General features: G+C 40.8%; 3 protein-coding genes, 1 long non-coding RNA gene and 1 pseudogene across 4 annotated transcripts; 1 reads left to right on the top strand and 4 right to left on the bottom strand.

The window, feature by feature from the left end:
• The first annotated feature begins 999 nt into the window (after positions 1 to 999).
• LOC130692133 (uncharacterized) lies at positions 1,000 to 16,170 on the top strand. The gene is made up of 3 exons (XM_057515209.2): positions 1,000 to 1,173; positions 12,900 to 13,463; positions 14,972 to 16,170. The coding sequence occupies exons 2-3, from the start codon at positions 12,927 to 12,929 to the stop codon at positions 15,455 to 15,457; spliced, it is 1,023 nt and encodes a 340-aa protein (XP_057371192.1). The 5' UTR covers positions 1,000 to 1,173; positions 12,900 to 12,926; the 3' UTR covers positions 15,458 to 16,170.
• Positions 7,848 to 9,392, bottom strand: LOC130692226 (endoribonuclease CG2145-like; annotated as a pseudogene).
• A 697-nt stretch (positions 16,171 to 16,867) lies between the features above and the next one.
• Positions 16,868 to 18,400, bottom strand: LOC130692475 (endoribonuclease CG2145-like). Its single transcript, XM_057515590.1, has 5 exons — positions 18,323 to 18,400; positions 18,167 to 18,239; positions 17,921 to 18,053; positions 17,649 to 17,848; positions 16,868 to 17,564 (listed from the first exon to the last, which is right to left on the bottom strand). The coding sequence occupies exons 1-5, from the start codon at positions 18,383 to 18,385 to the stop codon at positions 17,089 to 17,091; spliced, it is 945 nt and encodes a 314-aa protein (XP_057371573.1). The 5' UTR covers positions 18,386 to 18,400; the 3' UTR covers positions 16,868 to 17,088.
• A 993-nt stretch (positions 18,401 to 19,393) lies between these two features.
• Positions 19,394 to 21,985, bottom strand: LOC130692562 (dickkopf-related protein 3-like). Its single transcript, XM_057515703.2, has 4 exons — positions 21,665 to 21,985; positions 21,379 to 21,553; positions 20,637 to 20,886; positions 19,394 to 19,797 (listed from the first exon to the last, which is right to left on the bottom strand). Exons 1-4 carry the CDS (start codon positions 21,920 to 21,922, stop codon positions 19,713 to 19,715), a joined length of 768 nt encoding a protein of 255 aa, XP_057371686.1. The 5' UTR covers positions 21,923 to 21,985; the 3' UTR covers positions 19,394 to 19,712.
• A 3,024-nt stretch (positions 21,986 to 25,009) lies between these two features.
• Positions 25,010 to 27,416, bottom strand: LOC130692503 (uncharacterized). The gene is made up of 5 exons (XR_009001434.2): positions 27,142 to 27,416; positions 26,978 to 27,077; positions 25,814 to 26,917; positions 25,678 to 25,751; positions 25,010 to 25,610 (listed from the first exon to the last, which is right to left on the bottom strand). It is a non-coding gene; the product is annotated as an uncharacterized LOC130692503 (long non-coding RNA).
• Between the last annotated feature and the right edge of the window lie 273 nt (positions 27,417 to 27,689).

Raw genomic sequence — 27,689 nt, 5'->3', positions numbered from 1 at the left:
TGTTATTATACATTTATATCACGCTCCATGTTTTATACATGTGGTCTTTCTTTTTTGAGGGGAACACGTCTAAAAAAAAATAAAAGTGTTATCATATATAATGCTCTTTTTTTTACGTCATAGCAAGATTTAACTCTGGGGCTGTTTTTATATTGCCAGCCACGATAAGGGAGACGCTGTCTTACCTATGATACCGTTCTGATCCGCTTTTAATTGCTTCCATGTATAAATGTATAGAAGAGTGGTGGACGGACCTTTCTTGATATCCTTTCTCCATTCTGTGTAATTCAGTGCTGTGGCAGTAGGTTAAGAAATCATTATAAACATAAGCTTCGTTAATACTTGATGTGATTTTTTAATTTCCTATACGCAATCGATTCTCATTTGAATATCGGGGAATATGAAGCCAGCTGTGCCAAGGCCATACCACTCTTCCTCCCTATACTTGATGTCTTTGGCCAAAAGAAACTTACATCCGTCTTGACTTCGAATCCGTATAAATAAATGTAATTTGATACGAATATAAGAACCAGAAGAGATTGACTGCAACAGTCCTGTCTCTACTTGCAAACGCAAATAGAGTGATGAGCAAAAACAAATCCCTCTATAGAAAGAGAAGGGGCGGAAGGGAAAAGAGAAAGGGCCGATGCACCATACGAAATTCTATAGAAACAATTTTATTGCTGCTTTTGCACACTGTCTAAAGGTATATCAATCCTACGAACTCGGCCACAAAACAAATCACAAGCGGAGCACATTTCTTTTGCCTTTTTTCGTGAAAAAAAAATATTTCTACCTCTTTCATCGTGTGGTGAGCATTACGTGCCATGCGTCGTGAAAATGCGCCCTGGACCCTCTGTTTTTGGAGCGGCGGGATAGTCGTGCAAGGGTCGGATAGGTTTATGGCTCAGTCAAGAAGCGCCGGCAGAAGCGGACAGTGTAACCACGTCGCCGCATGGTCGAAGAGATAATAGATTTTACTTATATTTCTTGTTCTATACAACAAGAATTTCCGGCTATATCGCACACGAAAGACACGAATCGTCCACTTCGTTCGCGTTTTTTTTTTTTTTTTTTTTTTTTTTTGCTCGAATTCAAACGTATTACACGTCGGATGATTGTCATCTGAATTATTCATCAGCCCTTAACGTCGTCCTTCTAGACAGGTTGAAGGTAGGCTTCAAAATAATGTCATTTTTAACGTTCGATAGTTCATAGTGTGCACTTGTATCAGCTCGAAGATTGGAGTGGCCGCAGAAAGAATCGGTTCATCTTTTGAAAGCCATCTGTTGAACATTTGATGTCTATAAAAATCAAATAGCCTCCATTCATCGGTTGCTGTAAAAAGAAATGGACGGGACAAGAAAGAAATGCGGGTTCTTTGTTAGTTATCGTTGGACGTTTAATGTTCCCTCGATTCGCACAAGAGTTTTGGTTTCATTCCTCATCTAAACGTTTTTTTTTCATTCGACCAGCTGGCCACAGTCCACCACGAAACTAGTTTCGCTCACACATCAAAACTTCTTCTATTTTTATGTATCACGTTCAGTAGCGGGGGAGGGGGGGGGGGTAGCCTTTACTTTCCGCGATACATCAACTATATACCAGCTGTTGTCTCTTTTCCTTTTTGTTGATCCTTTTTTGCACTCATCCGTTTTTGTCTTTTCTTTCTTCGTCGTGACATTTGCCGACGTGTCGTGACCCCCCCCCCCACCGCTGGAGGATGACATGCTAGCGGACAGCCACACAAACCCAAACTACTATCACTACTACACGGCCACTAACATATCTTGCTGGCTGCCAAAATAGACTCTCTCCTTTGAGCATTCATCTTTCTCATTTGTTTTTGGTCTTTTTCTTTGTTTCCCATTGTGTTACACTACGTGTCAATGCGATGGGCGTGTGTGTGTGTGTGTGTTACAATAACAAACACAAGTCTTCTGCTCATTGTGTATAAAGACGTCGCAGAATGAAACACTATATGAGGACAAAACAAACTATAAATTGATGGAAAGCTTCCGTCGTAGCTCGGCTTTTTCTTCTTTGTTTTTGTTTGCTTTCGAATATCAACCAAAAATGTTCTCTTTTGCAAAACTTTGCCGACAGTTTGGCATTTGTTTTCGGAGGCCTACTGAGGCATATATATCCGGAGATACGTTCGATCGTGTTAGTGACCCTTAATAAATAGAATGGACGATGCATCAGCTGGGGACCATCTCACGATTGGACTGCGCAGTTGCTTATAGACAGTCCGGAAGAGGCAAATACGGCGGGATTCTTTATATATATATTTTTTTGCATTGCGGCCGTACACGAAAGGGCATTGATTACTTGGCGGAAGTCAGACTCCAAAACGCAAAAGAAAGAGGCGGAAGGGGTGAAAACAGAAGAAAAAAGAATGCACACACAACACGCCGAGATTAATGAGCACCAAGAAAGAAGAAGAACAAAAAAAAGGTGGGCGGTGTAGGGATTCAATCACACGAGAACGGACACATTTAAAGAGCCGTATACGATGTATATATTAGACGCGTCTGCAAACGACGCTCTTCCCTTTTTTTTTTTTTAGCAACAAAAGTTGCGTGTCTTCTCGTAAGCGAATCACTTTTCTCCCGACTTTAACTGCCCTTCTTCCCGCCCAGTTTTCTCTTAATTCTCATATTTATTAGGCCCGTATAATTCACGCGGCTAGACGGCTGTCTGCGTCAGCTAGCAGCCATTATACTTAGATGCGCAGAGGATCTGCATAAAGAATTTTTCCCAAGGGTCAAAGTGAAACGAAAAGAAAAAAAGAGTTGAGACTCGAAGCGATCGCTTCGCGTTAGGAGGAAGTCGTTGGCTCATGAAAATAAATCCGCATTTTTATAATAAGCTATTTTTCTTGTGGATAAAAAGTCCTTTGAGTATGTGCGTATACTTTAGCACAGTTCCATTGGTACAGTATGCGGCGGCAAGCGTCAATAGATAAATCCTGATGAACTGTCGGCTTCTCTATGGTTATTCCATAAATTCAAGATTATGGAGGTCTTCAAAAACAATTTAGCTATGCATAGACTTTTGAGAGGACTGTGGATAATTATTAAACGAAAAGCGATAGATATCATTGTAGAATTTAATTATTTTTAAAGAACAAGGAAGTAAAAGCCCTTTGGAATACGAGATGTTGGTATTTGATGCCAACTTTGATTCTTCCTTTCTTTTATGGAGCAGTCCATTAAATGCTTTCGGTGGTAAGACGGACGTGAGTTCTAAATAGCTCCGTGCCAAACTGTCGTCCACATCCATTGTTAATCAATGAGGCGTAACTAGTGCGTAATGATTTGGCCACTGCTGTTATATGTAGACATAAAAAGACACGGATGTTGTGACACTATCATAATAAAACCGGGAGCTTTTCATTATCCAGAGTTATTCTTTGGCTCATTTTTTAACCTTTACCCTGTATTTACTTTAAACTTTGAATCGCATAGAACTTAAATGCTGACCTCTTTTGTTGCCGACAAGTCACGTGTTTTTGCGTTTGATGTATTTTGCCTGAGTAACCGGAATTGAGTGTGCTATCTAACTTCTCCCGACAACAGCCATTCCACCAAGTCTTTTACAACAAACGATTTTCTTTGGGAAACTAGAGAGATGTAACCAAAACGTGCTGTCTTTCGTTTCATCTGAAAAAAAACGTTTCCATATACCCACCGGCAAATGGCGTGGAATAAAAATCCTCCAACACCCCGCAAAACGATTCCATCAATTTCTCGTGCAAAGTCGACAAGGATCACAAACCATTTTCATTTTTCAAATATTTCACATCCTTGTTTTTTTTTTATTTGTTGTCACACACGATGCCACAGGGTTCGTGTATTTAAATCCAATCAATTCGGATAGCCTTCGCTATATTCTTAAAAAAAAGGTTGCATATGCGAAGCGACAAAGGAAACACCAAAAATACATAAAAGACGAAACTGTTCAACCCCCATTCCTCATCCCGTTTTCTTATATTTGCTTAATGCAGTAAAGCACCGACAAAAGTAAGAGAGACGTCGGAGCATCTTTTCGTTAAAGGAATCACTGCTGTTGTTGGCGTTAGTTGCCCAGCAGCTGACGCTCCCATCTCTTTAGCTTCCATCAACTGCTGTTTAGTAGACACGCCCTTTTTTTTTTCTTCACGATTGTCATCGTAGACTCGCATCTTTTGTCGTTCTTTCTCCCCCCCCCCCCTTCACTTTCGTATTTGATATCGCCCGCCCGTCAACAACCGCCTATAACACGTCCAAACGTTCACATATGAGACGGGTCTTTTGCAGTGCGTCTTGTCCACACCCCACGCCACAGAAAGGACAAGATTAGGTTTCACGCTCGTCGGCACGAGGTACAAACTACTGCGTGTCACCAAATGCTTCCCCCCCTTCCAGCCTTTCAATCTAATCTTTATGTACCATTTTTTTTTTATATTCACGACAACGATTCGATAAGAATCCTTTTTTTGTGTGTTGTGTTTTTCCTCTGGTCACAGTTTTTGAAAGTATTCGCCCTACCGAACAACCAGCTGCGTTCGACATTTGAATAAACTGGTATCCAGGGAACCGACAAATGAAGCCATCCACATCGTACGTAGATTCAAAATAGAAAGGGGGTGCGTTTCATCATCAAGCGAGAGGTGATAGATGAAAACAGAAGCTTCTGTTTTTGTACAATAAAAAATGAAAAGAAAACATAGTGTAGAATTTTCACGAACGTACGAGCCAATCGTTAAACGAAAAGACCGTCAAAGGGAACGAAGGAAGAAGAAAAACCTTAGTATCCATAGAGTTTCATTTATTCGAGAAACGTTGTTTTCCCGATCCCGATCCTTTTGATGATTGTTCGCGTGATTGAATTCTGTCTATTACTCGTGTTCCTTTGTTGCGTCAAATCTGCTGGGAATGAAGGGTAGACGAAAGAGAAAGAAAGAAAATGTAGAAAATAATTTTTTTTTTTTGCTCCTTCGTGAATCGCTTTCTTTTTTTTTCTCGGTTCTCATCCGACCGTGTTTCGGTAACTAGGCAACTTTTACGTTGCAAATAGGGAGCAGCCTCTAGAGAAAGTTAAAGGGCCTTTATGTGATACATGTATAGAAAAGTCTTTTGATATAACTTTTGATTTTTCACGTTTATGTTCGTCAAACTTATTCAGCGTTCAATTGTAAGCCTTATGGATGTAGTAGCCAAGTTTAACTTGTTTAAAAAGAGATCGATCACAAGACAACGTTATTTCTTCTTTTGCTCTCACCACAAATGATCGACAACGCCTTACAAAGATGCATCCATGTTACTAATTCGTCTTCTCTTTCTTCCGGGAGCTAAATCTACTTAGATGGGGGGGGGGGGGGGAATAGAGCAGCAGAAAGTTAGGCAACTGGAAATATACTGTATATATATATATATATATATACAGTATAAAAAGGGTGAATAAAACACAAGCATTTTTTATGGACAGCCAATGTAGTATATACGCAGTAGGTATATAATACATATAGAGGCTATTTAGATAGATGACCTTAGAGTGTGTGTTCATGGTACCCAAGTGACTGACGGTAAAAACGCAATTGTGTTCGCGAGCTGTGTTGACTCTGGCAGATCCCGAACCAACCGACCGTGAAAAAAACCAAACGTATATTCAAGTCTTAATCTCTACTATTCTTTCTCCCCCCCCCCCCATTTTTCTTTTCACTGCAAATAAGAACGGACTACGCACGTACGTGTGCTGCATCATTTAACTTTGTCACGCAGAATAACATTCACGCTAGACACACACTTGTGCTCACCACAGCCAATCACACGCGGACTTTTTGCGAGTCTAAAAGTTTCATTCGTGTGATTGTGCCGCATGACGAAACATCTCTAGACCGAGGGAAGTCGACAGCCAATCGTTATTTATTCATTATTAGCGCCTCTTGTGGTATTACGTCAAGTTCTCTTAGGAACTCTGTTGTCCCTGACAACGGCGATTGAACAGAGTGGTCAGCCGGACCTCTAGATGATTACAATTCGTAAACTTAGTTGGACAGAGACAGAGAGAAGCCATACATTTATGCAACTGCGTAGTAAAGGTACTGAAAAGCACGCACAAGCCGAAAACCCTTGAAAGGAGTTTTTTTTTTTCTATTGACTTATTTTCTTTCACGAAACCATAACGCCATGGCCGGAATACATGATGGAATGGGAAATCAGAGGATTTCTCAATCTTGTTGCATGCCTTTCAGGTTAGCGCTATACGTTTTTATCGAACGTATAAGAAAGTCCAAGGCTTTTCTTGTGTGTATCCTCGCACATCTCAGACCGCTTTTTTCTTATGTTTTTCTTAAAGATTCACCGCCACGATTTTTTATACGTAAGCCACTCTATATACTTTTGCCGAGCTGAGAAAATCTACACGAGGTTACATTGTCCCCTAGCGCTGTATGTTCTCCTCATACAAGCCACTCTCCTCAAGTTTTTTTTTCTCTTTACAAAAACAAAGCAGCGTGAGTGTGTGACGAAGGACGCAAGCAAAAAGAGTTGGCCTATCGAGAAGGAGACATCGGGGGGTAGAACTGATGCATATTCAGCAATGATGATCGATGTGACCCAACGTCTCCGTGGGCATCGATATTGACCATCCACACTTATCTTTATCCCCTACAGTACTCTGGGATCGTTACCACTGTGAACGAAGGCGCTAGGTCAATCGGAAGCAAAAATGCAATGATTCTTCAGTCTGTCATCTGAGTTTTTTGCTGGTGGGTTCGAAACGTGTCACAACTTGATAAAGCGATTTTTGAAATGCGCCCCATTTTTCTATTTCCTCTTGCTGGCATGTCTCCAATAGCAAACGAGAAGCTTTAATTTTTAAATATAAGGAAAGGAGGGAAGCACAAGGACAAAATCTTTATACACAGTGTCAATATTTTCCCTTCGTTCCGGATACGGCCCAGTTTTATGCTTTGCGTCAGCGAGAAAAGAATTATTAGGACAATCGGCCATCGTCTCGGCACCGCTTCGTTATGTGTCTATCCCATATAAATAAACGATGAACGACGGCTAGGGAATTTTCCCTTTTTCACCAGAGAAGCACAGATGCTATGGGGAATACGAGCGGCTTGCAATATCGATTAGCTCTAGAATCATAACCGTGCTACGTGTATGATAGTACAGCGTATATCTCTTCTCGTCGATCGTTTTCTTTGCCTGTCTCGTATATATTCTTTCGCATCAGGGAATATATATGTACAGTACGTGAGAATGGAAGACCATATGTCTGACTCCGATCGACACAGAGAGGGTCTGCTCATGCTCTTGTATCCTCAGTTCAGTCTTTTGTTTTTGGTTCTTTTTTTTTATTGTTTGACGTGACGATGTTTGTTGAAGGTTACACAGATGCTGGGACGTGCTGGTCTTACCGAAACAGGCGCCCAATTCACCACGAACGGAAGCGAACAGCAACAGTATCTTATACGTAACAGCTTATTGAGTTGAAGGAAAGCTTACGTGCTGGAGTTATTTTCTGAAGAGGAGGGATATCAAGGAAATGCTGTTGGGGAACTCGAATGAAAGTAAACTCAATATTACTATGAATAGAAAGAGAGAAACAGATGAACGACATGATATGATGATGATATGATAGTATACGGATAGAGTACGAAGAGTTCTACACGAGGCTTCATATTGGCATACCGGTGATATTACGGATCAACGGCTTTATGTTTTATGAGAAGTTCCCCCATGCGTTGTCGAGGATACGCTACATTTGTAAGACATCTTCTGAGGAAACTGTACAATGAAGAATTCTTTCGTTCAAAGCGGTGCGAAGAGACATTATTGTAGTCAACGATGTGAGTGCGGGAATAATAAGGGAAGTATATTATTCACGACTGGTTTACATATCGCAAAAACACTGTACAGCCGACATCATCACACAGTCGAAATAAATATTTCACTAGGCAGCAACTAATGCTTAGAACAAAATTCTAAACTGGGGGGAGAGAATGATCTGTTTTACATTTGCCTAGTTTCCGAATGGTTTAGAGGTCCGTTTAAGAGTTGGATGGTAGTTAGATTAAGCAGCCAATGTTGGACGTGAGCCCTTCGATGTATGTGACTCCATTGTAGGTAATGGTATGCGTACCCCCCAAGTGAACTGGACTCCGTATGAACCCTGGACGAGGCAAAGGACATCGGGGCGGGCAATGAAGCACAAGGTGCCGATAGCGAGTTCCAATTCGGGGCTAGCTCCCATATTGAATTCAGAAGAAGCCTTGGTGCTTCCGTACAGGTCGACTGGCATGGAAAGGACGGTCGTCCTGCCAGTGTCGATAGCATTGATGTAGCCCAAATAGTTCAAGTCACCATCTTCCTCTTCGTTGTACAAGTAGATCCAACTATGGAATCCGACGATGGCGTTGTTTTCCAATCGTTCAAACACGTTGGTGTGCTCCCATCCACTGCTAGCGATAACACCGGGGACGAAATTAGACCAGCGACCGAACCAGATGGTACTCAAAAATTGCTTGAATTGGACAACATCAGCGCTAGCATCACCTGTTTTTCATTTGAATTAAAAATTCAATTGTTACATGCTCTAAAACTTAAGAATTATAGTGGGAAAGGTAGTAGGATCGGTTACCTTTTGAAACGAGGAAAGCGTGAAGCTGTTGCATCACACGGGTCTCCATGATGGCGTCAATGAAAGCGATTTCTTCGGCCAACTGTTCAGGAGTGAACGTGTCCTGGATGGTGACGTTCTTCTGGTAGTTGATGAACAGAGCCTGGGCGGCAGCGAAAGTTGGCTTGGCAAAGTCGGGGATCGGATCACTGACAATCAATCTAGAATCGTCTGTAACGTGTTTAATAAAGCAGGTTGTCCATCAATGGAATATTAACAAAATGCATTTTTTACCGGCCGGGTGCGTTGTCTACCATGTTGTCTGCTGTGGTCTGGCCTTGGAGGTCCAATGTGAGAGTGACTCCATTGACATCGTTGGTGTGCAGGTCTCTGGACAGGGTCAGTATTTCATCGTCGGCGATGGAAGCTGGATAGAAAAATTTATGAACGAGATTTCCATTGCAATCGATTGGAATAGAGCATCTAATTTTCCAAACAATACGAACATTGCAAAGAGAAGATGAAAAATAGATAACTTACTGCCACGGAGACTCTTGGCGCTGGATGCACCAATTGCCAAAACGAGGACTGAGACGATGGCGAAGAGTTTCATCTAAGGCAGTCACATGATAATCACCATTTAGTCAAATTAATACGATTGTCTCTCAGATTAAAATTAAGAAACTTTGTTTTTACCTTTGCGAGAAGTTGGGGAATGACTTGCTTTGAGAAGCTGCTACTTTCCAATGTGACTAACATCAGGAAATGGAGTTCCTTATATACGACAATATCGTTTACATTGACTGCGTTCTATGTGGCGATCTACAGGTATCAAAAATCATCTTCTATCAAAGGCGTATTTGAATAGGAGGACTAAATAGTGGTAGGGCAGTCAAAAGGAAATAAAAAATGGTCTACGTGACTTCTTTCAAACTCTTGATAACACATTCAAACGCATAGTGTCTCGTGTTTAACTGTTGTTATCTTGTCGGCATCTGTCACGTAGTGCAATGTATTGTTCAAGGTGATCTGATTTTTGCTCACGGGATATGGCCCAATCTTTGTATTGAATAGCCATCCAAATTGTGAAGTTCAATTCCAACGTCTTTTTAATGTATGAGTTGTACAAGCCATCAGACTCCGCTACATAAATCGAAAAAGTGAAACGTTTTAGTTTGTAATTCTGATACGTTCGCAGAGTTGTAATTCGTGAGCCGTTATCCAATGGCTAACGAAGACTGTTACGTAAGGTCAGTCTTATTATGTAAAATAAAGTAAATTATCTGCGAATTTTAGAGAGGACCTTTTTCTGTCTATTTCTCTAGTGTTACACAAATGTTGCTGAGAACAGTCCAATTTCCTTCATTTCATTTGAATTGCATACAACTTGATTATAAACTATTCTGTTCTTGACCCTCGTTCATTAACGTTGTGATCGTTAGCGTCCCGCGGACTGGCGCTTACATTCAACTACTCAAGGGATTTACATACTGTACCCGTGTTTTATGTAACTATAGAAACACTAACGCTGTTGGCAACAGGCAAACTGTTGACGAACTGCTGGAACATGAGGATTAATTACGCATACTGCTCATTGTTTTGTATATACGAAACAGGATGAAAAGGGAATCGATACTCGTTCTCTTTCCGATTGGAGATAAGGACCCATTTTCCTTTTAGTCCAAGAGTTTGCAGACTTTGTTACTTTGTGCTAGCGTTCACGGAAAGCATCCCAATTAACTTCTTTTCTACTAATTCTGATTGTTACACGGGTTTTCGTTTGTTCCAACTTTTAATCGATCGTCCTTTTGCTAGAACAAGAGCATTAACGTCCTTTTTATTCAGTACAAATGCACGTTCCTTCAAGAACTCGTTTGTATTAAAAAGCTGAAAACTAAAATAGAAAATAAAACGAATAGAAGTGCGAACAAGCAATTTAACGGAACCGCTCCAAGCGCGAGCTTCTAATTCGATTCGGCTTTCTAGCAAATTTCAGACTAAACAATAGAAGTCACACAGCTACAAACGTTACAGAAATAGACTCTGACATATTTACTTTTTCAACTGATTTCAAACAGCTTAATCGTACTTTAATCGTCTAGTCTGTTGAGCAACACCATCGCCTGATTATGACGAAGAGTTTTCGTTATACACAAGCGGCTTGAAACGTGAAAACTTGCCATGCATCTAATACATTAATGCAGAGTTTTTCACTCCAATGATTGAAGTTATACCTTAACGTCTGAGAGCGTGACAGTTCGGAGCTATAGATATGTTTTTCGTCAATCACGCTTTACACTGCTTATCTCACTCCTTGTTTGAACCTATCTATAGAATGTAGCAACAACGAGGCAGCCGACAACGTTTTAACGTGATTTTCCTGTTTGCCTTCAGCCTTTGCACCCCCGATCGACTGACTCAAACATTTACAGTATCCAGGACTCTAAACCTTCTATTTTTAATACTTTACAAAATAAACAAAACGATGGTGGACTACAAAGAAGACTGTTGTTTACCTTGGACAACCGCAACGGTGAAACCCAGGAATCTTGTTTCCGTTATATGTGATTCGAAGGCGAATTATGTCTGTTAGCAACATCTACGATGTTCGATTTCCAGACTGCAAAAATGCATTCCATAAAACAAAGGACACAGGTGTTTTTTTGTATGTAACTACGAGCAATTCCACATACTAGCGAATAGAACAAGAAAAAAATGCGAACTTTTGTTATAATCGACTGAGTTTTAATATGTACAGTATATGCAGAGAATATGGGATGAATCCAATCCAAAGTTTTCTGTCGCACGATTAGGGAAAAGGCACAACGTGAGTTCCACTTGCCTCTTATTCCAAGAATCGAACGTCACAACGGAGAAACGAAAAATATATTTGTGCGTATTGTCAACTCAATTCCTTCCTGTTTAGTCTTGCAGCTCGGGGTAAAAGAGAGATGAGATAGAAAAAAAAGACAATGCCTTGCACTATTGACGGAACGTAAACTGAATCCTAATGAACCTTGCAATTGAGTTTAAAAATATACACAAGAACGGATCGGCCATAATTGAATTGTTTCCCTTTTTTCATTTGTGTTCCAATAATGTTGTGCTGGTGAAACAAGTTTGCAAACATTCTGCTTCGAGGAAAGGATTTAAATAATAGACAATAAGGGGGAAAACATGCAAATTTTTTCCCCCCTGAGAAATTGAAAGTTTACTCATGTACAGTGTATGCGGCAAGCTACAGCTCATGAATATAAGGTTTCCTTAAATTTAAATATTGGGAGATCGTTTCTGTTTTTTCTCTCCCACCCCCCACAAATTCGCGCCATGCACAAAAGTAGAAAAAGACGATCTCTTCTCTTTTAAACTGTGCCTCATTAACATGCAAATGAGCCACATATGAGTCATTTCGAAAAAAAAATCACATCGCCTTTAGAAACTCTGCTGCTCTTTGTGATTGACTCTAACGATAATTTGCATTCAGCTGTTTTTGTATATTTATTTCTGACGAACAATTTGTCCATTAGTCATTCTACGAAGAATGAAATGAACATAATAATAACTACGTGAAATCCTAACTACAGTTTTCATTTTTGCCCCCGACGGGCACTTTAGACGGCTGTAACGATACACTAACTATAACGAAAGAGGAAACTTTTGTGGCTCAATCCATGCCCCGAAGCAGAAGAAGCAGGCTTCGTTCCTTCAACATTGACCTCGTTAAAAACGAAAGTACTACGTATCACACAGAGAAGCGAACTAAACTTATCACACAAGAATTTGTACAGAGAGAAAGAACATATACTTCGACCCAATTTACTATAATGGGCTGGTGCATACAAAGTGCATTCTGTTTACTTCTTTTCCAAATGTCAAGAAACTTAAACCGTATCTCGTTACATAAACTAAAAAAAAAAGTCTCACATTTGTTGTTTTTTATGGATTGAGGAAAAGAAAAATAAAATGGACGGAGAGTATCATTCCATATACCGAGAATGCTTCAAATTCAAATTGCGTTCTATACTTGAATAGCAACACGATTTTTCTTCCAATCGAAACGAGAGCGGGAAAACACGGTGAGCTCCCGACGTCCATTTAATCTCATCAACATGTATCAACTCAATATATCAAAGTCTCTTGCATCTGCATACCATTCACATCAAGAAGCACTCAGCCGTAAAATGCGCTCAGAATCATTTTAATAAAATAAAAGGATTACATCAAATACGAGCTCCTAAAGTTTCATTTCATTCAATAATAAAAACTAATTTGTTTATTTACAGACTGAAACTTTTGGCAAATTTCGGAACATGAAGAATCCATTGCTTTCTTCGCTGTACGATCCTCCTCCGCCACCCATCGCCGACGGCGCTGGATACCCAACCCACCGGAATAGTTTATATCCGGAAAGGCTGCATCCACCTCCGTATCCAGGCTCATCGGTCCTTCCGATTTTCCCGTCGCTGAGCAAGAATCACAACAACTACGCCAGTATGATAATCGAAGCGTCCGGAGGTCCCCCACCGTTAGAATACGACCCTGACGCAATCCCTTCGCCGGCCTATCCATCGGTCAATGACAGTGAAATGGCCACGCCGAGTGGATTGAACGTCCGTGCTGAAGAGATAGGCCTTGTCCTACTGGTCTTGCTTCTTTGGGTCGGAGCCGTTGCACTTTTCTTTAATCGATGGGGCAAAATTCGCATGCTGGAGCCGTACCAACCGAAATTCATTGATGCTCCTCGTGGATCTCTTGCACCGATCGCAGCAGCTGGAACAGGCGCTCCTTTGGTCATGTCCACAGCGCCACATCGGCCCTCTTATCCAATGATTGAGCTCGCTCACACGGTAAATGTTTAAGCTTGTTTATATCATATAGAAATTAGTCTTTTTTTAACCTCGCGTTTTTTTTCAACATGGACAACCATCAAAGAGATCAATTCATAATCAAATTAATGTCAGCCAAACGTATATTGAACTTGTTTGTCGCAACGCGATACGCGTAGTTTCGAACACTTTACGCAACTGATGTATAGCTGCAGTTTTGCAGCGTACTATTTTTTGGACCGAACTTTTATTTTTCACGAAGAAGTTTGAAGTAGCTCAACTTTAAATCCGTTTTAGTGTGCACGTGCAGGACAGAGAGGGATAAAGCAAAGAGTTTGGTGAACAAAAACAAAATTCTATACGAGGTACTACTAATCTGATTTTGCAAAATCTCAGGCTTCCACTTGCGTGCAATGTTCTGATGGCGGATATGCAAGAGAGCTTTGGATGTTCTGCTTCGTTAGCGAGAGGTTGTCCTCGTAAACGTCTGAAACGTTAAAGGCTTTATCGACCTGTTTCTCTAGGCCTTTTGAAAATTTAGGGCACTAACAGGGAACGCGTACAATCGCCGTCCGCCATTTGAACAAAGGAAGTCAGCAAACTAAAAATGTCATTTGCGCGAGGAAATTAGTCAAATTATTCATAGTTTTCAGGCTGACGCCGTATCTCATATTTCTTTCAAATCCCATGCCCACGCATTTTTTTGCTCGTTTCCGTTCGCCCCCCCCCCTTCCTTTAAAATTCGTAAACGCAAAGTAAACACGTTTCAGAGCCGTTAACAAGGCATTGGCATCAATCCACTTGAATCGAAATGAATTTGATGCTGAAATTTCAACGTCATTCTGGCGGCTTATAAAACCAAACAAATAAAAACAGTTTTGTTTGCGGTTCAAACTCGTTTAATTTGCGTAGAAGAATACACAACTGAATCTTATGCAAATACTACAATTTCCTTAATCCATTTCACAAGATGCCTTCTTCTTTTTTAAATTCGTCCGTTTGTTTTATTTTCTTTCGCATTTTTAGTGGTTTCACGTTACGTATGCTAATAACATCCGATAAAATTCTCAATGTGCCAAGACTCTCGTAAACCCTTGAAATAGAACAGCAGGAACTGATCCTCCCCCGTTATTTCTCCCCACAGCTAATGGATGTATCGAACGCGTGACTAGAGAAACGCCTATATCGAGTCGATTGACCACACATGTCGAGTCAATAATTCATTTCATCCATCCTGACTGAGGCCTATCGATATACCAAGTCAAACTTTTCTTCTGTGTGTGTGTACAGCGTAAACTACCAGACAGCAATTGTCCAAGGGGAAAATCCATTGGGTCGATAAAAAGCTACTTGGGATTCCGGCCAATACTTTTATATCTTAAACACGCCCTGTGCCTTACCCACCCTCCCCCTATAATATACTACAAGGCTCTATGGTAGAACACAAAAAAGAAACAATATCAATTAGAGGCAACATTTTGTTCTACATGTTTCAAATCCATTTTTCTCTTTTTCTAACAATGGAACAGTCACGACTACATCATCACTCTCGTATGAACATTTCGGCATCGGGCTGCTGCGATCATCCAACGGCCGACCACCAACAATCAGTTCTCTCATCCGGAAGGCGGAGACCATCGGCATCGCCTTCTGGTATCTTCGTACACCACCATCCAACTCATTCGGCACGTCATCATCACGGATCGTCATCGTCTTGTTTATCACCAGGATTGCCCTTCTACGGAGACGGAATCGGATCAGTTGGCGATCCGTATTATCATCAACATCAGCAGCGGCCGAGGCAGAATTCGGTTGTCGTGTTCGCCACGGCTCATTTCATGACGGCGGCTCGTCGCGTCAAGAGCGCCATGGATCTGCAGACGCTCGTCTTACGTGAAGAGACGGAAGAAAGCGTCCACGCTCTTAGCTGTACGGCGGGAGGCGAAGCCTCTGCATTAATGGGTTCATCCACCGCAGATAATCATCTAGCCGTTGGTACCATTACTTGCGTTTGAGCCTTTGTTTTTGTTTTCACTCTTGTTATTTTATTTGTGCATTCAACACATTCAAACAAATATCATATTCAGATTTTTTTTTTAATCTATGAGTTATTTCACACGTTATTGTGTATTTTAGTTCAATATTATGTAATCATCTGTCGATTGGCTGACGTGAAGACGTATCGTCTCTCCCAATGAATGTGTAATCCAAACTGATTCTGTTTTTATTTCTTCTTGTTATTTTTGTTTATGAAATGTATTATCGATTGGGGAGTCGAAGTCGACGTTTTACCTGGAACTCGCACGCTTTTCTTCTTCGATGATGCGTTGTAATATTTATGCGATTTCACATCAAATGTTTTACTCATTCAGCGCGGTGTTACCTCTACCGATTAGTGAATGTAATCTTTTCTGCGTTACCCGTGACAACCGCATTGGAGCTTGTCACGTTTTGAATTTAAAAGCAAATGTGGTATCATATGTTACGTGTTGGTACATTTACGGATATTTTATATTTAAAGTAATTTAATCACGATTGGACCCGCAAAAAGAACTATTAATAATGACGGGTTATTCGTCTTTAAATTACGAAGGGCTGTCCTGTGGATGACGGTCATCTTAAAAATTTCCCCTTTTTCTTTTTTTTCTTTTCCTTTTTTTTTTAAATCCAATGCACAATATAAAACAGTTCGGTGACCCGTACGCAATATTCCATATGATTTTACAGAAATAAACTGAATGTATTATTTAACGTAATCGAGTTTAATGAACCGCTTCAACCATACATTTTCTTTTTTTATTTTTATGCCGGGAACTTAAAAAAATATTCGCTTTGGAAACACGAAACACATTATGTTTTAAATAACCGCTTTGTTCATTCCTGTAGGCCACAAATTCCATAGCACTTGATGTGATCAAATTATACTGATAACACGCCAAAATAAACACGTTTTGAAACAACGTTCACTAAGGGACACAGGACAAGTTAAGACAATCCCTGAGCAAAGATGTTACCACCTCATGTTTACAGTTTATCTGGAGCAAAAATTGGCGTACGTGACTCTTCTCATGTGCCCAACCTTAGATAATATAATAATACGGTTCCTTTGACGTCCATAAATCTTATAGAATCTTTGGCCATGGTGTATGGTGTATACGTCACCTCGGATAAAGACGATGTTTGTTTACTTTACAATTGGCTACAAAACCAACAGGTACAGGCTATTAAAAAGTTCTTTCATCACACGAGATGCTATCTATTTCGATGGAGAAGGTTGTAACCTAAAGATACGTGATCAAGCTCGAGCCATCGGACCATCCGATGGGCATTTTACGTTCATGCATACACGCATGAATTCGGGATTGTTTTTTAAAATCCTGTTTGTATCAGGATGTGATGCGACAAAATAAAGCTTTAGTCACATATTTGCGGGAATAATAAGAAAAGTATATTATTCACGACTGGTTTACATATCGCGAAAACACTGTACAGCCGACATCATCACACAGTCGAAATAAATATTTCATGATCAATTTCAATCGGTCTCATTCCTGATTAAGGAAAAAAGAATCGATCGATTCATTGCAAGTTTCGGGAAGGCAGGAGGGGTATTTAATTGAGGGTATCGGGTCTTTCTGTGTCAATTTTAAGCGAAAGTTGGGTGTGAGCTTTCGACGTATTTGACTCCGTTGTAGGTAACGGTATGCGTATCCCAAGTGAACGGCGCACCGTTGGAACCCTGGACGAAGCAAGGGACATCGGGGCGGGCAACGAAGCACAAGGTGCCGATGGCGAGTTCCAATTCGGGGCTAGCTCCCATATTGAATTCAGAAGAAGCCTTGGTGCTTCCGTACAGGTCGACTGGCATGGAAAGGACGGTCGTCTTGCCAGTTTCGACGGCATTGATGTAGCCCAAATAGTTCAAGTCACCATCTTCCTCTTCGTTGAACAAGTAGATCCAGCTGTGGAATCCGACGACGACGTTGTTCTCCAATCGCTCAAACACGTTGGTGTGTTCCCATCCGCTGCTAGCGACAACACCAGGGACGAATTCAGACCAGCGACCAAACCAGATGGTGCTCAAAAATTGCTTGAATTGGACAACATCAGCGCTAGCCTCACCTGTTTTTCATTTAAGTCAAACATTAAATCATTAGATGTTCTACAACTTAGGAGTTTACTGGGAAAGGCAGTAGGATCGATTACCTTTGGACACCAGAAAAGCGTGAAGCTGTTGCATCACACCGGTTTCCATGACGGCGTCGATGAAAGCGGCTTCTTCGGCCAACTGTTCGGGAGTGAAAGTGTCCTGGATGGTCACGTTCTTCTGGTAGTTGTTGAGCAGAGCCTGGGCGGCAGCGAAAGTTGGCTTGGCAAAGTCGGGGATCGGGTCACTGACAATCAATCTAGAATCGTTTGCAATGTGTTAATAAAGTAGGTTGTCCATCAGTGGATTATTAGCAAAATGCATTTTTTACCGGCCGGGTGCGTTGTCTACCAAGCTGCCTGCTGTGGTCTGGCCTTGGAGATCCAATGTGAGAGTGGCTCCATTGACATCGTTGGCGTGCAGGTCTCTGGACAGGGTCAGCAATTCATCGTCGGTGATGGGAGCTGGATAGAAAAATTTATGAACGAGATTTCCATTGTGATGGATTGCACTAGAGTGTCCAATTTTCGAAACAGTACGAACATTGCAAAGAAAAGGTGAAAACTAGATAACTTACTGGCACGGAGACCCTTGGCGCTGGATGCACCAATTGCCAAAACGAGGACTGAGACGATGGCGAAGAGTTTCATCTAAGGCAGTCACATGATAATCACCATTTAGTCAAATGAATACGATAGTTTCTCAGATTACAATTAAGAAACTATGTTTTTACCTTTTTGAGAACTTGGGTCGTGACTTGCTTTAAGCAGCTGGTACGTTCCAATGTGACTAACATCAGGAAATGAAGTTCCTTATATACCACGTTATCGTTTACATTGGCTGTTGTCTACGTGGGGATCTACAGGTATCAAAAGTCATCTGTATCAAATGCTTATTTGAACAAGAGGACTAAATAATGGATAAGTCAGTCAGCAAGTAAAATTGTGGCCTACGTGACTACCCACGATGTCTGATAACAATGTACTAGCTTGCCTTTTCGATGATACCAAGTTTCGGTTGTACTGTACAATACTTTGTTCAAGGTGGTTTGGTCTGTTTTTCTCACAGTATGTTGCCCTGTCTTTCTTTATTGAATGACCGGAGTCTATGCAAACACGTTAGCCGTTTTTGAGCTATTCCAATGTTTCAGGTTTAAAGTAAATAAAGGAATTTTGTACGTTATCAAAACGGTCTGACACGTGCATTATGGACTTTAAAAAACTGATGAAATATTCATTAGTTATGAAACAATCATTTTCGTTCATACAAGCTGCAGTAAACCTTTCATACAATCTGCCGAAGCAGATATCTATCGACCTCTTCGTTTTTGAGCTGTACCTTTTAGTTCTTAAGATCGAAACATTTAGCGACACGGTCCACTTTGAAATTGAGAATAAGTTCCGCATGATTTTTGGTTCATTTGAAATTCATCCAACTTCATGTCTGCACTCCTACGACATTACTTTAAATGGTTTATGAATTGTAAATTCTTCGGACCCTCCACTTTGCATCAGTTATCCTAGAGATTTGCGTAAGTCTGTTGTATAGGCTATTTTACGTAACTAACACAACCGAATCTCCTGTTAGCAACAGACAATCAGTAACAAAAACCTTGTGACGGCAGGTAGACTACCTCACGCCAAACGTACTCTGTACCCCATATCATAAAATGGCTTCGGTATAATTTGCTTTTACACGCGGGACAAAGGGCGCCCTTTCTCCAGCACATTCTATTGCTGCCCCTCCCGTTCCATCCCACTTCATTGTCAATATAGAAAGGCAGGTTCGTATCGGCGTTTGACAGGAAAAGATAAAACGAATGTATTATGCAATATCTTCAAACAACATAATGTCCATTCTCAATGGGCTGTATTACTGTACACGGTAATGTGCAAAACAAAGTTACTTGTTCTTTTTTCCTTCTCGCATTTTAGATTCTCGTCGAGTAAACAACATTTTAATTTAATGAATAGGATCGATTATTACTTAGCTGATAGATAATTTTTACATTTGTAGAGCAGGGGAACGTTTAAAGAGGACGCGGGAAAACTGTACAGTTACAAGGCAAACAGATGGCTCCATCCGTCGATGTTTCGAACGGTGGCAGCGAGCGACGTAAGACATTAAGACGCACGATTGTCTCCCATTTCGTGAAACGTACATCGCATGTTCTCCGTGCTAGTCCAAAATGGGAAATTCTCCGAGTTCCTAGAAACAATTAAGAAAACAAAACAAATCAATATCCATATCGCTCCAGTCGGATGAGTATCACTAATTGCCGTGTCACTGTGCATCATTAACAAAACAGTAAAAAAAAACATGTCCAAATAAAAATGTAAGTCGTGTGTAAAAGGCACCCAAAAAAGCGGAAGTGAGTAATGCCCACTTAAAAAATGTGACGGAAACCCATTCGTCAAGAATATAAACCTACATAACTTATCATCTCGCAATGGTATATGTGTCCCCCTATTGGAAGGCGGAATAAGAATGACGACTGAAAGTGGTCGGTTCTCGTTCAGCGATTCTCAATGACTGTATCGATCACAAAAAGTGAAACGCAGATGGGAAACGAAAAAATGGGGTATTAATAATGCGCTCATAAGCAACGCGTCTCGTATTTCTTAAACGTCTTTTCCAAAGGGCATACCTATTAAGGGTAAGCATCCATTAAGAACTGCCTTACGCTTTTGCTTAAATAACGACCCCAGATGGATGGAAAAATAAACGTATAGCGATTAGAAATCCTATCCCTACTACGTAGATGTGTTACTCAAATAGAAAATAGGTCTCGCTTTGACCGTAATGAGGGTGGATGATGAACTAAATCAAATGGGGTCCTACGTTTTCGCTCGCAATTCTCATTTGGTTCCGCACGAAGGCTTTGCGCGGATTAAAAAAAATATATGAGCTTCGCCAGTAATGGTTCAATAAATGGGATATTGAGAAACCCTCTGAACCGTTTCTGCTGGGCAACGCTCTATGGCGTAAACACAAAGTAAAGGCTATGCAATAGATCGTGTTGAGTGCTGTTAGCGAATGCCACTTACGTGCTGTTGGGACGATCGAAGCTGTTGTCTTCTTGACTGGATGGAGAGTCACTGGCATGGACAGGATTCTGCTGTCGACAAACTAATCCAACGTCACACGGACAAAGCTGATTGAGTGAATACTCGAGGCCGCCATCGGGAACGAAACAGCGCTGACCCAGCGTCAATTTGCGCTGGCACACAGCTTCGCCGTGACGACGGGCGCAGCAAAGGCCGGCTTGACAATCCGAATTGCCATGGCAACGGGATCCTTGAATAATCCAAACAAAAAAGAAGAGGGCAATGTTTTAAATATGTCAAATAAGATCCAACAAGTGAAAACTTGATCGACGAGTGTCGAGTCCCACTTTATTTTTAGCGCAAAAGTGTGTTGCTCTTTTAAATATGCACGTCATGGCGAACTGGAGAAAAAAAAATAGACTAATGGAACACTTTAAAGTACGGCGTAAGAGTTTGTAGCTCCAACGAAATTCAATTGTAAAAACCAAAGTTTGCACTTCCACCCAGTTCTGATCGTTGCACTCACATTACCCTCCCCCCCCCGCTCTCGTTTTTATAGTAGTGAGCTCCATCGGGATTCGTGAGTGCCTTAGGCCATACTGTCTAGTTTCCCGCTCACGTCAACATCGACCGGGAGAATATTGAATATGACTTTGATCCTTTTTACCTTTAAATAGGATTGGTGAACTGGAACGAGACACGAGTAAGGAAAGAAAAAAAAATAAGAGGATCGTTGGCTTACCTTCTTCTCCTGTCGCTATTTTCGCCTGGCAACGTCCAAACATGCACGCCAGACCTTTGCCGCACATCCTATCCCGGCGGCAAGCGAAGCCGGGCGACTTTTCCGTCCGGCAGACTCCGTAGTGAAGATCGCAGAACCGTCCTTTACCACATTGTCTATCTTCCATACATTTATCCTGCTTTAAAAAACCCATAACGTTATATCCATAATCGATCACCGTCAAAACAAATGAAAAGCGTAGTTTTCAAATGGTGAAAATTGCAATTTGTTTTTATTTTCAGCTTACTTGTCCGTGATGTTGTCTCGTCGGTCGTGAACCGCTCGATAACGACGAGTTCCTTGGTAACTTCAGTTTGGTATTCCGCGGATGCTCGATATCACTGACGTCTTCGGAACTATCCTCCACGTCGTCATCGAGTCTTGTTTTGGACGACTCGTCTTTCATGTCGATGACGGGATTGCCTAAAACCAGCGACCAGACCAGGCCGTGCACCGTCTCGACGGCCAACAAGACGACCAACGATGCCAGGAGTAACTTCCTCATGGTTTTGCGGGATGAATATGAAGAAACGGCGAGTAAATGTTTAGTCCAATGGAGCACAGTGAAACGAAACGAACTGAGAAGCTGAGAGACGATTGAAGACATGTGGAACACTCGGCTGCGTTTTATAGGTGGATGGCAGGTAGAAATTTGGCATTTCGACGGACGAGGATGGGGTTGGAGCAATTCTGATGTATAACGTTTTATTTGTCCTACTCTTGTTGATGGAGAATCAAATCTCCAACGTACTTCTCCATGAGGATTGAGGAGTAAAGGCTTAAAACGACAAGCCCCCCACTTCTACGTATCTAAGGGGAATTTCAGTTTTTTTGTTCGAGTTGACTTAAGACTTAAGCTGGATAATGGGGGCCACGTGCTAGGCCCAATCCACCAAGCCCCCCTGCCTAGCACTAAGGGCAGTCATCATCATCAAAATACGCCCTTTTTCTTACTTTGGAAAGAAAAAAGGAACTAGAAATAAGAAAAACTTTTAAAAAATAAGGACGATCGCGCATTTTTCCTGTTGACGACATCCACACAATTCCGGGTCCAATGGATATAGACACGACAGCTCAGTTGGAAGAGTCAGATGGGTTCTTATAATTTATCACATTCCATAAAACTGCTGATTATTTTAAAAAATAGTTTCGTTTGACAAAATCATTAGTCAACCCAAATTACAAAGTTCCTGGCCAAGTTTGTTGTCATCCATCAGATTCATAAAAAGAGGGAGGGCTCCATCCATTTTGAATTCGTTATTACAACGAAGTTCGTTAATATCGTGTTGTTAACGACCGATTGGCTTTCTAGAATATATATAACGAACCCACAAGAGAATTGGGTTTTATTCTAACGCCTCTTTTTACCAAGTAAAGTGCTATTACATTTGTTCTATCCTTGCCTTCTGAAGTTATAGGAGACTTACGCGAACTTTCTAACGAAAAAAGTCTTTTCTTTATTATAAGGACAACACAAAAAAAAACACACACACAAGTGGGAGTGAGTTATTGTAAAGTCAACGAGGGAGAGCAGCGTAGTCGAGAGGATTTGATGGTCGATGTGGATTTCCAGCTGGTTTGAGTGACACGGCTGTCCACACAAATCAGTGCCCAACGACTAGCCAGACGACTAGCCATTGAATGCCCTGACCAAAAGCCTTAATTCTCGTTTTTTCCCAGTGATAAAATAGGAACTAGACACACACAAAATAATTCAAAAAAAAATAGACTCATGCTACCAAACGAGTCCATAGGACCTCTCTAGACGAATGACTTGTAGGCCCATCTGGATAGAGAAGAATTGTCATGTGTGCTGAAGACAGGTGTGCATGTTGTTGGCACTGCTAGTGGGGGGCCACTATTATATTTGTGTCTAGCCTTCTTTTTCTAGCCTACCATAGAAAAACATCCAATTATGTTCCAATTCCAATTATCAAGAACCAAAACTCTTGACCATCATTCCTCTTCGTCTTCTTAGAAAAAAAGGACATTTGTATAGCTAAAAAGCAAAAAAGATTTCTATTCTGGTAAAAACAAAATGTATATATCTTTCGATGGAATCATGGCTGTCTTGAGTGTTAAACCAAGTCCAAGGGATCAGATGGAATTCAATTTTTTTTTCTTCCAAAGTCTTAAAGTAACTGAAAAATGTTTTACGTATACGGACCTAAAACCTATAAGCTCTACGATGCCCTGATATCAGATTGACCCTTCTCCGGATTCAAACGTTTCCCTTATGTAAGTTATACAATCCTCGGTGATAAGACTTAAAGATGTCCATCCAGTTTTTCAGTCAGAGATTTTTTGGGAAGGGTTTCATTATTTCTTTCTGATGGAAAAGCAATGCATGACAACTTGGTATAAACACGTAAGAAGAGTTAAACCTTTTTAATTGCCCTACATTTTAATTGTCAATGATGTTGAGATTTCTGGAGAGGACGTACAACAAGTAGTTCTTGCAGCCCGTTAATTGCTTCGATCTCACAAGGTCGATTGTTTTTATGGCTGAGATGTTGCTCTACATCAGTTGGTATCCTCTTCTTTCACCTATACTCAATCACCAGGTTTTTATATCCTTTCGTTTCGTTGGCTTCCCCATATAAAAATCCCCATCATGTATTCCCAACAGTCCGTCATCCACAGCAGATCAGCAGCAGTCCTTGTCTCCCTTTCCTTTTTTTCTTCCCCATTTCTAATTGCGATGGAATATATTCATTATCATTTGTCATCAGGAGGCACTGAAGACCCCCTTCTAGTGCGTCTATTGTTTTCCTGACTTATTGGCGTCCCCAAGCTGCTCAAGCTCGATGGTCACTGCTGTGTTGACTCAATGGCTTTCTGGCAGATGTTCCAATTGAAAATAAGAATAAGCAAAACAGCATCTGTTCCTCCATCACTCAAGTTTTCAAGTCAGTTTCTATTTCGCAATCAAAAGTTTTCGGTTTTTTGTCAAACTAACTTCGGTATATCGTCATTGGTACTTCATAACAAGCGACGTAATAGGTTTGGAGACGGACGCTGATCCTACCTGTCCTCCCACTACTGACGCCAGCGCAATTGGTAGATCGATATCTTTGGAACACCACCGGATGAAGGAAGCGAACGGGCATACAACGAATGATGGATGAAAGCAGACTGACGGTTTGATTTCCAATGTATAGATTAGTGGAAGAGCAAGGTAATGGGATCTAACTCTTGCCTAGCAAACTTCTAAATACTGTAAGGATTAACATTAAAGCCAAGGCCTCCCGGGGAGTGATTGTTGCCCGAATCCACTCCGCAATCGACCTTGAGGTTATATACAAGAACGCAATGAATATTCCGAACGATAAACACGACTCGACAGCTCATTCAATCTCCTAATGACCAACGCAAAATGTCAAGCCAGTACATCGGCAAACGGGAAAGCAAATGCCTTTAGCAAAAATTAATCAAACAAAATCATGCGCGTCCATAAAAAAAATCATATTTAGAATGCAAATATTTTATGCCATGGCTATTCGCTAGGTTATTCAAAGTTTGATCCAAAACTTGGCAGTCAAATTCCGATTCAAGAGAGGACGTTATCAGTTCAACGGAGAGAAATCTCTCTTTGATCATGCTAGTCTGTCCTTCATAAAGGACTCCCTATTTCAGCATGGCAATCTCTATTATGAAAAAGAAACTGTTCACGTGATTAATTAGCTTCAAAAGGAATACAAGATTCCGCCCCTGAAGACTCAAAGGAATTTCCAAACGAAAAGGGAAACGTGAAAAGTACGTCACACAATACCCGAGCAAGAAAAACGATGGCCTTTTTTTTAGAGAAGCCTATGCACGTTCAGATATTAGTTGGATATGAAACGGTGAATAAATAGAAAAGCAGACAGGAGAACAAGAAACAAGATGACTTCATAGTGTCGTCGTTGTTCGCGTAATAAGACGCCAGCCTTCCACTGGCCCACACTATACATCTTCCCTTCAGAACCATGGAGTCAACATCAAACAAAACGTCGTAGAAGAACATTTCATTACAACATGACATGCATGCGCCCTTGCTTTATCGTATAGCGACAGTAGGATCTAGAAACTCGTTTTGGCCGGCCTTTCTTTTTGAATTTCTTTTTTATTCTCGCAGCAGCTGAGCAGTGGACGGTTTGATTTCGTTAAATGAAATTGGCGAGGGAAATGCGATGGCTCATCGATCTCTAGCCCTGGTAATAATTTTATACAAATCTTGCCCTTTTTCGATGTAAAATAGATTGAATTATGCGTTTTTACCTTCACTTGTTCCTTTGCTTTATAATGCCATCATGAATTGACGTCATAGTCCATTTTCTTCCGCTTCTGATCTTCTGCATGGAAGACAAACAAATGCAACCAAAGAAAGAGGCTTAATATGAAAATTGTATCAAACCAAGCGCAGTTTGCTCTCGAATAAATGGTGATGCGGTGAGCTACTGGTTTCCATTTTTAGCATTATCAAAATGAAAACTTTGATCCTTTTTCTGCGTTTCACCTAGCATTGTGCTTCCTTTTCATTATTAATGATTGTTTAAAATACTCTCCTGCTGTCATCGAAATCCGGCAACAATTTCTATTTAGATTAAGGTGGTGAACGAATAATGTCTCACGTTAGGATCTCTGAGTTGGCTGTTTATTCCTAGGCCTCAAGCATAACCTTCGAATTAGTATTATATAGCCTTGGTAACAGCTTGAAAACCAACGAACGCCTGGTAGAGGTCAATGGTCTTTGCCGGAAACGTTCCACTTCGTTTCCATTTGCTAGGGGGAAAAAATGAAAGGCAAACTGAGGTAATATCGTCTGGTGGGCGCCGTTTCACGTGAACATATGCTGGCTTTTATGGAAGTGAAGCTTCTGGATGTATTACCGCATAAAGCTTCCTGTTGTCGTTCTCTTTTAAATGTCTGGCTGAAAATTAGAAAAAGAAAATGATATAATACAATTTTATGTAACTTTGAAGAATTGGTGAAATGGAAATCAAACGAGGTAAGTGCATGATGTTTCAGGATTTCTGAAATATTTTCACGAATCCTTCAGGTCTAGTATAGGTTCTTTAATAGGAAAAGAAAATCTTTAGCATAAGCGTTGAAAAGACGGCACGCACCGCTACAATAGCTCCTCGTTTCAGTGACCACATTAGCTAAGCTATTCAAAAGTGCGCGGAACGTGACATGGGTATCTTGATGCTGGTTTAAGGCATGAACCTCGAGTAGTCACATAAGTTTCTATTATCCGAATGTAAGGCAATTTGGGAAGCTTTGATCTTGTTTGAAATTCAAATATCATTTTGACACAATTTTTTTTATGTTACTCTTACATCAACATTTTTTATCAAGTCAACTTGATCACGTCCATTCGCACACAGTAGACCCAACGAATATACTTGAATACATGTACACATATACACGTATAATACATGGGAAGACGTCTGGGTCCTATTTAATTTATCCCATCAGGAAAAAAAAATCCCAAATTGTACCTTTTCTCTACTATTTTCTGCAAACAGAATTCACAATTAATCAGGTTCATAATTAAATAATGGATCTAAAATCCCACTTGATGTCGAATTCCATAGGGTTAGGGCAGTTAGAAAACTAGGCATGACGTCATGCACCAGCCGGGGCATTGCCAGGCTTTTGGTGGCTACAAATGGTTCCTGTAATATTATAAGTAACTGGAGTTAATCAGTGCTGTGGTACATTAACATGTAAATAGCCTACCTGGTGATTTCAAACCATTTTTTACCGTTACGGCGCCGATATGGCTTAATTTAGAGCTTGATGGTTAATGGCAAACGAAGAGCGAAAATCAGCCAAGATCGTTCCAGAATCGCTGGTGCAACTTACCAAATTTAAAAAAAAATCTATTCAATGGGAAATACTTTACCTGACGTAGGACACTAATCCTCATTTTTTGAATCAGGAAACTCGTAGTAAAAGTCTCCTCACTATAAAACAACAACAAAATAACAATAACAAACAAACTAACTGTAACAACAAAGAATTCGTCTGCAAGAAAATAAAAAATTCGTCTGCTGAAAAGTACCCCGTTCAGGGTTTGAAAAACTGGAAAAAAGTCAGTTTTTGTGAGCGCCCGAAAGGGCAGTTTTAGGGCAACTCCAAAAATTTGGGGCAGCCATTGGAACACAAAAAACCAGAGTTGCTCTGAAAAATAGTTGCCCCGTCAGTCCATTGGAACATACTTAGGGCAAAAAATTGCCCCAGGTCAACTCTAGTGCACCCATTGGAATTCGACATTAGAGTTTGTG

Source organism: Daphnia carinata, chromosome 1, assembly GCF_022539665.2.
Source record: "Daphnia carinata strain CSIRO-1 chromosome 1, CSIRO_AGI_Dcar_HiC_V3, whole genome shotgun sequence".
Taxonomy (NCBI): Eukaryota; Metazoa; Arthropoda; class Branchiopoda; order Diplostraca; family Daphniidae; genus Daphnia; species Daphnia carinata.
Note: the sequence above shows the minus strand (reverse complement) of the source record. Positions and strands in the feature narration are given on the sequence as shown.